Source organism: Poecilia reticulata, chromosome 11 (assembly GCF_904066995.2).
Source record: "Poecilia reticulata chromosome 11, P_reticulata-male-v2, whole genome shotgun sequence".
Taxonomy (NCBI): domain Eukaryota; kingdom Metazoa; phylum Chordata; class Actinopteri; order Cyprinodontiformes; family Poeciliidae; genus Poecilia; species Poecilia reticulata.
This window is the reverse complement of record NC_088840.1, coordinates 18,417,028-18,432,805: the sequence shown is the minus strand read 5'-3', so window position 1 is coordinate 18,432,805 and position 15,778 is coordinate 18,417,028. Positions and strand designations below refer to the sequence as shown.

General features: G+C 38.6%; 1 protein-coding gene across 4 annotated transcripts in view; it reads right to left on the bottom strand.

Annotated features, from left to right (window-relative positions):
* celf3a (cugbp, Elav-like family member 3a) overlaps positions 1-15,778 on the bottom strand; it is a 43,186-nt gene that overhangs the window by 22,790 nt on the left and 4,618 nt on the right. For all 4 annotated transcript variants that reach the window (XR_014089949.1, XM_081613036.1, XM_081613035.1 and 1 more), the window contains exon 3: positions 15,270-15,352. Coding sequence is in view for 3 of the 4 variants with exons in the window: in XM_081613036.1 (XP_081469162.1) it covers positions 15,270-15,352 (83 nt within the window). In the remaining variant the exon portion in view is untranslated. The remainder of the gene's footprint in view (positions 1-15,269; positions 15,353-15,778) is intronic.

The window sequence follows — 15,778 nt, the reverse complement described above, 5'->3', positions numbered from 1 at the left end:
TGGTAAATAAATCAGCAGAGCGCATCACCCCTGCTCTTTCAAGAACATTTCAGCGGGGAGGCTGAGCTGGGTGGGGCGTGTAGAGAGAGAGAGAGAGAGAGAGAGAGAGAGAGAGAGAGAGAGAGAGAGAGAGAGAGAGAGAGAGAAAGAAGGGAAGGGGGGTTTACAAAGACAATTTTCCTGTCTTCACCTCCCCTCCCTTCCCCTCCCCTCTCCATCACACAGCGCTGGTCATTGCATCGTGCCGGTCGCATAGCAACCTGGCATCCCTCGTCCCAGCCGTCTCCAGGCAACGAGACCTGCGACCGTAATCAACCTGCCACCTCCCCTGACTCCCCCCCCCCCACACACACCCCCACCCTCCACTGCTGCTGCTTTGCTTTTGCTCCCTCGCTTCTTCTCCTCCATCCGCCTCCTCGTTGCGAATGTGCGTCTTAACGCTTAGACACACATGTGAATTCCCTCCGTGCAGGTGGAAATTGGGTGTATATTCACAAGCAAAAAAAAAAAAAAAAAAAAAGAAGAGTTAAAAACAAAGAGATTATAAGCGGGAGAGAGCGGTGATGATGTATCCACACGTGGACGAACACGCAGATGCACGCACACATGGACAGACGGAAAGAAAGCAGAGACGAACCCTCTCTGCTGCCAGCCAGTCGCTAAATCAATCAAACGCAAAGAGATGGACAGCACAACGCCGCTACAGTTCGATGATATTTAATCAATGAGCGAGTATTCAGAGTAAAAGCTGCTTCCTCCGGTGTTGTCTCCAATCTTACAGGGTTCAATAGCTTGTCCAGCCTTACAAAGGAGCTGACGCGCGGCCGTTTCACCAGACAGCCAACAAGAAATCCCTCAAAGTGAACATCAAAGCGTAAATGTAAAACAATTGTTGCGTCGCTTCGGATTGTTAAATATTCATGTCAAGTGTTGTCTGACTCGACGCGGCGAAGCAGACTAGGAGGAGAACTCATTTAAAGGTATTTTTATCTGTCTGGGTTGTTTTTGTCTATTTACATTTAATACCATTTTATATTTGTGTACATTTTCATAGAGTTGAGAAAATTATAAATCCTGGAAGTATGAAGGAAATAAATCCCCAAAACCCTTTTTTGTTAGTTTTCAGAGCAGATAAACAAAAATAATAATAATAATAATAATAATAATAATAATAATAATAATAATAATAATAATAATAAAAAATTTTTTGAAAGGCCAACTAAAACAGGAAGCCGCAACCATCTTGGAGAAAAAATAAAAACAACATACATTTTTGTAAGGAATATATCGTAGCCACTTATTGGCCATACAGAAAAAGGGAAGTGACCACTTTTAATATGAAAATAAACTGGTTTAACTCATCACCTGACTCACAGTTAATTAAAACAGTTAATTTGTGGGCAAATATTTCCCCTGCAAAAACGTGAAATAACTGAAATACTAGATCTATAAGAAGGAACAACCTAAATTTAAGGAGCAGGAAGTAAACAGCCAGAAAACTAACCTGAATTGTTCTTGAGCATAAAGTTTATTGCGCAAGAGGCATTTTCTTTTACCAACAGTATTTCAGCGTCTGAACCAAACGAAGGAGAGAACTGCAGATGATGTCTGAGTTTTCTTCCCTTCCCTCTACTGCGTGTGTAGTATTAGCTTGAACCTCTTAGGGCCAAACAACATGTTGCGGGAAACAAACTGCATGATGGACTTACGGAGCCTCAGGAGTAAAACATGGTTCGATTATGTGGAGAAAAGTGAGACTTGCTCAACAACGGCACGGCGCCCCAAAATAAAGTATTCTGGTGGACACTGTTAGGAAGGGGCATAACAATATTGAGCAAAAATGGCAACTTCTTTTTATCATAGGAAGTCATTATATCCTGGGAATTACAGATAGACTGACCTCACCAAAAAGCGCTTTTGTATTCCTATGTAGGGTGCCAGTTTAATAATTCTCCAAATAATTCTGCTGAATTCACTGGATAAACTACTCTAGAAATCTTCAATTATGAACTCAGATTTGAGCTGGTAACTTTGCTGTCACTGCTTTTGTCTAGTATAGCCGCTATGTTTTGCATTGATGCAAGTTCCATAGCTTAAATGTTTTATAGCTTTCGGCTTTTTGCTTTGTTTTTATTTCTTTCACGATTTTTTATTTCTTTATTTTTTTACATAGTTCTCAATTGCGAACATGAAATCAAATATAACAGTTTTGAACGAAAGCGATTTTATTGATTAATAAAATGTTTGGTTTTTGAAGATTTAATTTTTGGAAAATCTGATTTTTTTTTCACCAATGGACCAATGGGTTTCTATAGCATAGAGTGATGTTATCGTGCCCAGAGCCGCCATCTTGATTGACAAGCGATTTTTACAGCTTCTCTTTATTTGGGCTTTGAATTCAGGTCAACTCTACGGCAAAATATAATGGCCAGGCTAAGTTTGTTTTATGACAATAAAGTCAAAATAGTACAAGAATACAGTCATAATATTATCCTCTTGACTACCAGGAAAAAAAATATTGACCAATCACCTTTTTTTTTAAATCCCACAGACTTTGTAAGGTAATAAAAAGTTTTATGCACTTACTTTGTCTCTTCCCATAAAATGTGTTATTACTGATGAATGCCATTTTCATTAATTAGAAAAAGGCAGGTACAAAAGTCCCACCCCTTCACATGTGGTATCATCGAAAAGCCCTAAATGTCCTCTCTAGATACCAAAAGGAATTAATTCAGTAGAATGCAGGGGGTGGGAGACATTCAAGTTTAGAAATGTCCTCTACAGAGGACAAAAATGAACTACTGGTAGTCAGGAGGATATTACCAGAATAAAGTTGTAATATTTGGAGAATGAAGAAGTAATTTTTAGACACACACACACACACACACACACACACACACACACACACACACACACACACACACACACACACACACACACACACACACACACACAAATCTAATTATTCAAGCATTTTTTAAATTTAATCAACTTATTTTCTCATAACTATAAGACGTCCGTTTGGCAAAATTGCATCTATATTCTGCTAATATTATGACAATATTTTCATAATTAACAAAAATTATTGTAGTTTTACCCTAATACTTATTTGTACTCACAGAAGGGTTGATTTAAATAAAAGCCATTCCTTGAAATTTTCAGATTTAAGTGTTTTTTTAGAAACCTTTTGAACCTAATCATGAAACATTAATCAATAATCTGACGTGCAGAAGGTAATGTTGCTGGCTGTGTGTTTGTATTTTTATGATGAAATGCCTTCTTGCTGAAAGGTGCTATACAAACAAAATTGTATTGATTGATAGAAAAAAAAGAAAGAAAATCGATTAAATAAAAAAAAAATCACATCTGATATGAAAAGAATCTGAGATTTTATTTTAAAGCCATGTCTCTCAACACTAATATCTTTCCATGTTTATCGCCTGATGAGACTTTTGAGACAACGGCTCGCACGTCGAGACGCTCTCCAGCCCCCTAAAAACACCACGCATCTCTCAGTGACAGATGTCTGTATTTAGGCTGATAAACACACCGCCTCAGCAGCACCCCACCTCCACTTTCATTATTTCAAACTTTTCATTCATTTCTTCCTCTCCTCCCCTTTCTGCCTCATTATTGCACCCCCACACCCATTTTCTCCCTAATTCACACCCTTTATCACCTCCGTAAATCTAATCTGCATTCATCATTACAGTTGGCCCAGAGTGACGTACAAAGGACAATCCCCCCTCTTTCTCTCTTTTTTTTTCTTGCTGTTGTTGCTGTCAGCCTGCACCGCCTGTCCTACGTCGCGCCCGTCTGAACGCATGCATATGTAAATGAATCGATGCATGAATGCACACTTAACTTCGCGCAGATTCATCAAGTGAAGACACTCGCTCCAAGGCGCTCTAATTGCCGTCATCATAATCATCCGTATCTCACTGAGGTTAGGATATAAGCTACACGCGAAGGCGCTACTATTTTCTCCTATTATTGTCAAGACAAGTGAAGTGACACGTTGCAGGTCAAACAGTCACGTCATAAAGGCATGTTTTAGCACTCAGCAAAACATCAGTTTTCGCTTGCAGCACATAAAATGACTATTTTATCTCCTTGCATCATAAATGGCAGGCTGAAATGGAGCAATGCTAACAGGTACATGGGGGAAGATAAGTTAGTGTCACCCTGCAACTGATGTTCATCTACAGTAGACTGTTTGCAGAGACATTAGGGGAACAAATTATGGTGCTCAGCATTACAACTTCCTATCTCATATCCTGCGTAAAAAGCTCGGGCTATATTTAGTTTATGCATTTTTTTTTTCTTCTTGTCTGACTATCGATAAAACCCCTCTGTCTGCACCGCCTGAGTCCCAACGTCTGAGTAAATGTCAGGATTAGTCAGATGTTCCACTCAGAGAGAGCTGTTCCCTCTCATATGGGCGGCTTAAATGCAGAAGCACAGGCTTCATCTTCACACAGACTGTGAATTAAGAAACCTAAGAGGACATAATAATTATAATATTATTATTAATAATAATAATAATAATAATAATAATAATAATAATAATAATAAAATAATAAAATAAACTTTGGTTCATCCAGCCATCTTGTTGGGTGCTCTCCACGGAAACACTGCTGCACGAAAGCAAACACACAGCTATACACAAAAGCACACACCCTTCATTAAACTGTGTTAGCGTGAACACCTGCCCTCCCTTCCCCCGCTGAGCAAGCAAACACACACAGACAGAGCTCATTCCCCCCACCCCCTATTTGTCACTATCAAATTCAGATGGCAGTTTGAAAACAAAGACTTAGGCGCAGATATATATATTTTCCAAAGCTAACAACAAGAAACGTCTTTGCAGCCCAGTGAGACAAACAGTTTGCCTGACTGCTTTACGGTGCTGAATTGGGAAATAATAGTCTTCCAGTCAACTTAACTGAGTTCAAGTTTCCAGACCAAAAAAACTAGTGGGATCTGATAATCGTTGCGCTAAATAATCATGCTAACTGCTATTAGCAACAAACGCTAGCCGAGCATGTGTTTTTTTATCTACTGGATTCATCCAACTGTACGCTGTAAGTAAAGCTAATTGATAGCCAGTGTCAGCATTGGCACTTTGCCACTTTTATTTTGGATAAACAAATGTTTTGTAGTAAGACTAAATAAGTTTTAAACAAGTTCAGTCCATATATAATTTAGGCAATTCGCCAAGTGATTGTGTCAGATTTAAAGGCGACATATTAAGCTTTCTTGAAGAGGTTAGCATAGGCCTACAGACTATACAAAACCTGTTTGTTACATCTTTTTTAGAAAATCACTCTTAGATAGTGAGATTTTAGTCTGCTCAGTTCTACCTATTCCCATCTGCTGTCAGAATGAGCTGTTTCGTATTTACACTCGCATGTGAAAATGGCTGCAAACAGATGCGCAATTATACAATGGTTCATCTTTGAAAAGCAGACATGGAGCCTTCTGCACAACCAACAAGAATGCAGCAGGTAGCTGGATGGTAAATCACAACAAAGCACTTGTCTTTTCCTGCATCCATTCAGCATACAGTGGTAAAACCAGCTGACCAGACGAGCTGGAGCTCAAATTGGGTTGCTAGGTAACCGGCTGGGCTTCGCTGTGGTTGCTGGGTGAGTTGCAGAGCCTCCTGACTTGTGACGTTTTTGAAACAGCTCCTTTTAACATTAATTTATTGCTAATAACCATCCGGTTGGATTTTTTTTTTTAAGCGCTTGGACTGTTTTTAGAAGAAGTACAGATCAAAGTGGAAGTACAAAAACGTGCAAATGTGAATTTGCATAATACATCCCCTATAAGGAGTTCAGATGACGCATGACTCATGAGGTACAATGAAGGAATAAAATTCCTGCTCCAGGACTGAACTGGAGAAAAAGCAGAGCAGGTTTGGTTGTATGCCAGCAATTGTTCGTCAGATCAGTGGAGTCAAGAGAGGTTTTTACAGTAAGCCAGTACAGAAATATGTTATTTGCAGACAAAATTTCATACATGATACTATTTCTTTTCAAGCAATTAAGTGGTACAATAACTCTTTTTAATAAAATATTTTTACTTGACTTCACAGAATGAAGTAACTCACTATAAGAGAAGGTTGTACAGTACTATTCACACAGCTTATTCAATGAAGTAAAAGTTTCTTACTGCAAGTGTCACCACGTTTTAGGCCTTAGGAAGCCAAAATAAGCTGCAGTATGGGTTCCGTTTAAACTTGAAGCTTTGCTCTCTTCATGCTAATCTAACTCTGTTTGCAAAATGGGAACAATTGCACACTTTTGCCCCCACTGGTATAATCCTTTTTTATCCATGGACCTTAATTCTTATTCTTGACCCTGTGCTGATCAGTAATAAACCATTCCAACCCTTTCGAGTTAAAAACAGACAAACTGGTTTTGCAGGAACACAAGTGAAAACACAGGCTACGAAGTGGAGGTTCAAAATACATTAAAATAAATTAAAAAGTAAATATTTTCTTATTTAGCATATTTTCAATGCCCCAACAACCACTGTAGATTTTATATAAATTATGCTTGGAATGGCTGTCAATAATACAAAAGAAACCCACCAAAGAAACCACATATTTCTCAATCTAAAAGTACTTCAATTAACTATTAGTCAAAGGACAGGAAGGACAGTAAGGGTACAAAACAGAAGCTAAGGGGAAAACCGCAACAAGCTAAAAACAATTATCAGTTGTACTAAGGTTGTGCTAAACACAAAGTAATATGCATATCTTCTAGTCATCAACGCCCAAGAAAAAAACAAAAACAGAACCTGCAGACCAAAAAAGTGCCAGAAGAAGCTGCTAAGCTTGTTATACATTCACTTTTTGTAACATTTAGAATGATCAAAATCAAAACAGCAGCATCTTTCCAGTATATTTTTCCCCCCTAAACAGAAACTAATGAATCTTTAGATAAACTGATCAAGAGAATAAACAATGATAATTTGATTTATGCTGTAGGCCTATTTGTAGAGTAACACAGTTTTAACTCCTGACAATTATTCTACACATGAATCCCTCTAACTGATGTACATCAGTTCTTAATATTTGTCATTTCCTTCCATTTTATTGTATTTTTTTTTAAACAAAAGTAATGGGCAGAAAATCCTCCATGGTAGATATTGAAGTTAGTTTCTGCAAACACAATTATGTTGTTTCACCCAGGCCCAGGTTGTTTTAAATACTTTTTCCCATTTAATGAATAAAATTGGTGTTTGAAAATGCCTTTTTGCATTTACAAAGGCAACATTTGTCTAATATTAAAATTTGTTTGATAATCTGCAACATTTACTTGTGACAACAAAGTAAAAACAGAAGAAAATCTTTATGCTAAGCTAAGTTAGCCTGTGTTTCACTGCAGGTTCACAATTTCGAAACAAACCCAGTGAATAAGCTTTTGTCCTAAAATCACACTTTTTCTTTGTTACGACAAAAATTTGATCTATTTCTCATGAAAACCCTGAAATATGTTCTGTTTATAATCCCATATAAAGCTATTAAAATTTGGCTTTACTTTGTAAAATGTTCTTACAAAAGGTTAATGGATTGTAAAAATCGCTCCGATTTTTATAATCGGAGCGATCAGGTCTACTATCCGGCGGTGAGCCACTCTGTTTGGTAAAACACCTTGACTTCATATGGCACACTGACGACGTTACTGTCGCCACACAAATGGGCAAAGACAGGAACGAAGCAGAAACAAGAGGCGGGGAGAGAAGCCCGGGTCGGACAGAATGAGTACAGCTAAATCTCCAAATCTCCACACGCCAAGATAAATTTGGTTTATTGCCTGTGCCTGTTTTCTTTTCTTTTTTTTTTTTTTTTTTTAACAGCACCACCACTCTCATTTCCTTACCCTGCCTTCAGCTGCTTTTCCTCTTCTCACTTAGAGCCATACTCTCTCACCTGAAATTAAACACAAGGCCAGGTGCCACTCTGATACATCCATCTGCCGCCTGGCGTCTATCTCTTCCTTTCTTTTTCCACGTCTTTCTTCTGTTCCATTGTTAGAGGAGACAAAGAGTGACTCTTTCTACCCAGAAAGAGAGAGGAAAAAGGCAGCACTGAAAGTTAATGACATCTTTCAGCTTTCTCTCCTTTCAGGTGTGCTTTCATTTAGGATTTCCTTCTCTCACTCCTATAATTGCTATCATGTTATTCCTTTTGTATCACCCCGGCCATGAGATGCCAAAGTTAATTATTCTCTGGCAGCGCAGGTGCAATTACATGACAATTACACCACAGCTGGTGGCAGGGGTGGAAGCAGATCTTGTCCTTGTGGGCGTGTTTTGAGCTAATAAGATGGTTTTCTGTCTTTTTTTTTTTCTCTCCTCCCCATCTTTTGCGAGTCAGAGCGCGAAAGGGGGGCAGGGACAGATTGGCAGAACACAGGAGGGTTTAGCTTGTTCCACATGGCTTAGAGGTAAGAGGTTGTGAGGAGGAGAGCTGCTGGAGTACGAGCGGACTGGGGGGGGGAAGAGGGCTTTATCACGGGCACTGGGCCCTGCTGATCCTGTATGAGAGGTCAGGAAGGGTCACCCTACTGTCACGCTAACAATGGGATTTCTTTTATCGCCGTCCTTAATAGCGTCCGCTCTTTAAAACTGTCTCTGCGTCCCCCGGCTGCTTTATGCCTGCAATTACAACACACGTCCAGTCCTGAAACCTGACTGGAAATTAAAAATAAATAAATTCGCCAATAACGCTTTTAGGTTCAAATATCGTCCCTTGTCCTTCTGCGGAAAAGACACAAAAATATAAATCCTTTAAAGCAGGGGTGTCCAAAGCGTTGCCCTCTTGATGATTTTATTAGGCCACCAATCACAATTCTGCAAATCTAGCCGAATGAAAATGTTCAAATGTTAGAGGAAGGGCTTGACAATAAATCAATAACAATATATATCGCGATAGACACGTGATCAAAATCAACAGATAATACGTCTGATAGAATATTATATATATGGAATATTCATTAAACTCCAATCCAGAACCGCACAGCATTGTGGGAGATGTAGGCAGAGAAAAGGCTTTTGCTGCTCAACCTAAGCTAAGCAAAGCTTCAACTAACTCACTCACTCACTCTGGTTACCTAGCAACTAACTTGGTTTTTGGTTACCTAGCAACAACTTGTTGAGTCACTGGCGCAGCAGCAGTTTAAAAATAAAATCAACAGCATGGAGTGAAAACTGTGACTAAAAGAGGAAAGGTCACGCCATAAGTATGGTAGTATTTCAGTTAAAATAATTATAGGTATCGACGGAAATGAAATGCTTATGTCATGATACGTTTTTCAGCCATATTGCTGAGGCCTAGTTAGTGGCTCAGCAAAAATCATTTCTCATTTATTGACCAAGTTTCTGCGTTGATCTTATTTTTGTTGTAAACAGAATCACAAACATCCAACATCTTTTACTAAAAGAGACTCCGCTAGATTAACGCAGAGAGAGCAACTTCCTGTTCTTGTTGCTCAACTTGGACTAAAAACCAACAATCAATCCAAAAAACTGTGCATGCTTGTCTTGTAATAATTTGTGTTTTGCATCTACAATCATTTATGGTTGGGCTTTTCCCAAAAATCTGACAATTTTGTTCATTCCAGCATATTATGAGTTGATAAAATAAAAAATAAAAAAAGTGCTTTCAGCTTCATAATTTTGGCCCTCGTGGCAAACCATTTGCTTTAGAGATTATGTAAAAGCAAAATTAAAGACGTTCGTTTATAAAACAATATATAATCAGTAAGTAAAGCAAAGATCAAGTCCAAACACAATGAGATTGTAGCTATATTTCTAGGAAAATGGATAATCCTCCTTTTTTCATAACCTGTATTAGGGAATCTGTAATCAGTGTGGAATAATCCAGTCCAGATTTGACTGGTCTTTACTGCAGCAGTCTTTGATATACACAAAAAAGGCTCTCGGCCCAGGGCGACACAGCCAAGGGGGAGGCAGTGGTAGCACTTGAGAAAGGAAAAAAACATATTATCCTCCTGTGATCAAGATGGGTTGCTTATTTTAAGGTTTTGTGAATTATTTTGGATATGCAGCGTTAAATTAAAGGGCCTCTTTCCTCATATAATCAGGACTGAATTTTGAAAAGAACACCCTTAAATGCACAGATTGTTTTTTTTAAGCCTAACATTGTGTGAAAAACTTAATCTATATACTAGACAATATACCTGGACTGAACTATGTTGATTAAAGATTCTTTAAAAAACTTGGTTTTATTCATCTATTTCTTTTTGTTTTCAAACGTCTGAACAAAAAATTTGATCAAAAACTAGGCTGCAGGAGAGCAACATTTATCCAAGAGGCACCACTTAGTTTGTAATCTTCATCAAATACTATGCTGTCAAGTATTAAAAATGTTTCCTTTTTTAAGTTTTTACAAATTTTAATAACGGTTAGGTGTCTTTTTCCATCAACCTAAATAAACAGAGTTGTGGGTCTGATTGCTTTGTAGTGTCAGGGGAGGAATTGCTAAACAACAGGAGGTAAAAATGACATTCCCTCTGATGCATCATGGTTTATTTAAGGCAAAAGATTAAAAAGGCAAAAACAATTATAGAGAGACAGAGGAGACAAAACAAATGAAGAAGGAGAAATAGGAAAACAACAACAACAGCTACAAATAAAACAAAATAACAAAGGAAACGTTCCGATAATTAAAAACAAATAGAGAAGAGATACACACATGTGCAGATTGATTAGATACAAAATTAAGAGATCACTTAAAATGATCAGTTTCTCTGGTTTTACTTGTTATAGGTATATGTTTGAGTAAAATGAACATTGTTCTTTTACTATGAACCACTGACAACATGTTTATGGAATTCTGAGCAAAAATGTAATATTTATTTGCAAAAAAATGAGAAATGGTCAAAATAACGAAAAAGATTTTTGATATTTTTATTTTTTCCTACCCCACAGGGAATGCTGCCCTGGATGGCGAACCACATCACCCATTACAACAACCGACACTAGTGATCATACATCACTAGTAAAGGGTATTTAATGTGCTTTTTCAACTATTTTGAACTCTATTTTCTTAAATTAAAGAAGAAACGTACACCTCTTTCCGACTGCATCATGCATCACAGCGCTTTATAAAATTTAAAATAACTAGGCATGATCTAGTGCATCCGTATGTGTTAGACTGGGGTTTGATTTTTGCCCTTCAGAACTTTCTGCTGCATGTATTCCCCTCCTTTCGTTCTGCCTATTTTCTAAGTACTGTGTGTAAAAGCCTGTACATTTTCTAAAGTCAAGGTGTGTTTGTCAGGTAACCGAGGAAAACAAGTTCTACATCTTTTGCTTTGCATGCATCTGTCTCCACCTAACCAGTTTTTTTTTTTTTTTTTATCATCAGTCACTTACAAATGGGGACTTTTAGCAGGATATAATCAATGCTGTTTCCCTCTTTTCTGATGGCCTTTGCACTGATGTGAAAGGTTGTGAGGGCAATAAAACCAGCGTGCTTTGATAGAGTTGGCTTACGGATATTACCAGTCTGTGATTACAGACACTTAGGTAATTTTATCTGGCTATAAAACAAAAAACGATATTGGTCATGGAGCGAGGAAGTTTTGCTGTAAACATGGCCGTACTGCTGTTTTAACGACGCTCCCTGAAGTAACCCCATAAAACAGCAGGTGCGTATACCGAGAAAACAATAGTGCTACTCAGCAAGAACGGCGGCAGAATTAAAGTGGTGCAGAAAATACACTCCTTAAACACAATCGTTACCATAGATACGAAAATTGACTCTCTCAGTGTGTTGCGTGGACACATCAGTGAGTCGGCCATGTTGGAAGGGGAAACAACGGTCAAGGCAGCTTTTTAATTCAACAGGGGAGCTCCGGTTTTAACAGGATTAGACGAAGTTTATGGTTTTACACCGCAGAGGCACCGATCAAGCCTTTAATGGTCGACACCAGTATCAGATTTTCTTTGGAAGGACTTTAAAAGAAACAAAACTGATTTGTTTAAACTTGGCGCTGATTCAAACAATCAAATGTCACAAAGATGAGCTACAAAAGCTGAAAATGTGCCACGGATTCACAAAAAACATCACCAACCTTTCCTCTGGACTTTTACAAAAATCGAAACAAAGAGCAGGAATGAACATCATGTTTCCTGACTCCTCAACAGGCAAAAAAAGTGGAACTTTTCAACCTTACATTTAATAAACAATAGATAAACGTTACCTGCTGATTTTGATCTAATTTGTTATTTGAAAAGCAAATTTTTAATGAAGGGATTTATTGACTATAGAAACATTAGTGCTCAACAACAAATCAAAGCAATTTAAAAAATGTACTTGTGTTATTTAAATCATTCAAAAATATTCCAATACAAGATGGAGCCATGTAATTTACCACATCATAGAGCATTAATTTGTTTTTTTTCACATTTAATTACATATTTATTTTTACAGATGGGGGCTACACAGTGGCGCAGTTGGTAGAGCTGTTGCCTTGCAACAAGAAGGTTCTGGGTTCAATTCCCAGCCTGGGGTCTTTCTGCATGGAGTTTGCATGTTCTCCCTGTGCATGCGTGGGTTTTCTCCGGGTACTCCGGTTTCCTCCCACAGTCCAAAAACATGACTGTCAGGTTAATTGGCCACTCCAAATACTCCCTAGGTGTGAGTGTGTGTGTGCATGGTTGTTTGTCCTGTGTGTCTCTGTGTTGCCCTGCGACAGACTGGCGACCTGTCCAGGGTGACCCCGCCTCTCGCCCGGAACGTCAGTTGGAGATGGGCACCGGCACCTCCTGCCCCCACTTAGGGACAAGGGTGTAAGAAAATGGATGGATGGATTTTTACAGATTTCCTTATACTCTTTCAAATCCAGAAATTTACATATAGTTCTCTAGTATTTGCTAGCATTCCCTTTGGACTATATGATTTGCGTCAGACTACTTGGGTTTCCATAGATGCTTGTTTGAATTTTGTCCCATTCTTTATGACTGAGATCAGGGATTTGTGATGGTCACAAAAAAGACATTTTTTGTCCTTGAGTCACTTTGTAGCTAACTTGGTGATTTGGTTAGTTTCACTGTCCATTTGAAAGACCCATTCGTTCCCCAAGCTTTAGCTTCCTGGCTGAGATCTTGACATTTTGCTTCAATATTTCCACAAAGAGTTCTTCCCTCATGATGCTATCTGTTTCCATCAGAAAAGCACCCACACAACATGATGCTGCCACCGTCGTACTTCACAGTTACAATGTTTTTCTCAGGCTCAATGGTGTTTGGCCATAATGGTCATTAATGTTCGATTGCAGTTTCATCAAACAACAGCACATGTCTCAAAACGTTAAGGTCTTTTCCCCTGTGTGCATTAGCAAGCTGTAATCTGCCTTGTTATGCTGCTTCTGGAGTAATAGCTACTTCCTCTCTGAGTGGTTTTTCAATCCATGCTGTTGCAGGACTTGTTTCCTTCTGGATAATGACACTCGCTGACCAGTTTGGACACCAAAACACATTCATCTCTGACACAGACACAGAACCTCTCTTCTTCATGAGCAGTATGAAAGATGGCATACTTAAGCAGTGTGTTTAAGGGACTGCCTTAAATACATCCACATGTGTGCCTCCAATTAAGTCAACTGTTGTTAATTGATATTTCAGAAGCTTACAAAGCCATGATTTTATCATCTGGGAGTTCCCAACCTGTTGAGAGATATAATAACAACATAATTTCCTCTTATTATTAGTTTGGTAGACTCGGTTTGACTATTGGACCAAAATTGCAACATGTGTCACATTTTCAGCTGGTGTGGTTCACTTTCACGCTGCACTGTCAAAAGAGCCCAAGTAATTGAAAAAACAGTTCCCACTCTCGCCTGTGGTGGCGCTGCACCAAGAACTACTAAAGTAAACGACACGAAAACCTCTGAAGAAGAGCTTCCCTTTTCACAAAATGTAAACAAAACCGGAGTAACGTCAGATTTTAGGGGATGTCGGACTTATGTATCTTTTATTTTTGGTATAATAATAATAATAATAATAATAATAATAATAATAATAATAATAATAATAATAATAATAATAATAATAACTAAAAACTCAAGCCATTTCTCCCGCTGTTGCCAGATTAGCAACAAATATCCAGTTTTGGATATTTATCCTGCTTTTGGAACATGCATTTAAACCGCACTACAGTTCCCTTTCGCCAAACCGAGACCCAGATTTGTAGACGGACAAGAGTTCGTTTTTTGGTCCCCATTAGAGTAAAACTACTTTTTCACAACTCCCCAAACAAACCAGACTTTCTAAAAACAAACAAACTAGAGTTTGAGTAAATCCGGCTAAACCTTAGCAAACAGAAATAATTTTTGTATTCCTAATTGACCTAAGACAATAAATTCTTAGTCTGATTTCATGTCAATGACCTAAGTGTATGCCCCTAATTAATATCTACCATCATATGGGAAATAATGGCAGCATTTATTTTACAACAACTTGTTTAAGATATTTTTATATTTTTATTTTGACATGAATTATGTGATACTAAAAGTAATCTCTAGCTGCAACCCTAAATTACACATCCTCTTCTCTCTTCCCTCAAAAGCTACAGTCTTCTCTTCAGCTGACATTCCAGAGTGGAAAAAAAAAAAAGACATGAATGATGTAGATTTGAACAAAAATAACCAAAAGGAAACAGGGGTGATGCCTTGTTAGTAAAAGAGGAAGCACAGCACAGCAGCAAACTCTGGGAGCGCACACTCTGTCTTAGTAATTCCTTGCCTTGTCGCTTTGTCTCTCATATAGGCGGTTATTATAGAGACGCGGCTGTCATGTCATATTTAGCTCTGGAAATGTCATTTGGCAGCACACCTGCTGCCTGGCTATGCTAATAAAGCTAGGTTTAACTTTGATTAGAATCCAGAGAGAAGAAGTGGGGGCAGAAGAGAAGAGGAACGTCAACGAGATTAAGAGCTGGAAGAGTCACTCCAGCGGTGAGCCTCATGCAGACATCTCTCTCGACCCGTGACATGTCAGTGCGATGACTCATGCCTTAGCTGGATGGATATGTCTGGATGCATCACATATGAAACATAAGAGGGAGAGCAGCCCCTGACCTTTCCTGGAACATATCGGCTAAAGGGTGAAGTCAAGCCCACATGTCAAACTTGGTTTAAATTCCTTGTGTCCGCACGCGTCTGTGTTTGTGTGTTCCGATAGCCCGACCCGACAGTTACCCCGACTGAAAAAGACAATGACACACTTACCCCTGGTAGGGTCTTCTGCTCGTGCAATGCATTCTGGGCTTTGAGGGCTGATTCTCGTGCACAGTACGTGAGGAAGGCACATCCTGGAGAGAGAGAGAGGCAGGAGGTGGAGAATCACATGTATGCTGTGATTGAATTCAAATCAGTTCAGTCTGAGTACAAAGCTGAAACAAAAATCGTCTCAAGGCACTTCACTTCAAGGCGAGCGATCACGATATTTTGTGGTGCGATTGTGATAACGATAAAAGTGACGAAAATAACTGTACGGCGGTGAGGGCATGTCACAGCATGCGCAGCTCCACAAATACAAATGCGGCTCTTGGAAAAACATTTCCATTTGTAATATGTTTCTTTAGGACACTATCAAATAAATAAGTTTCATTTATATCATTAAGCTGCGCCTGGCAACTGCATTTAATCATATTTTCAAATTGATTGATATCTATTGATGAGAAAAGAAAACGGTAGAAGAAGCCACAAAGTTAAAGATACAAATAGCAATGTCCAAG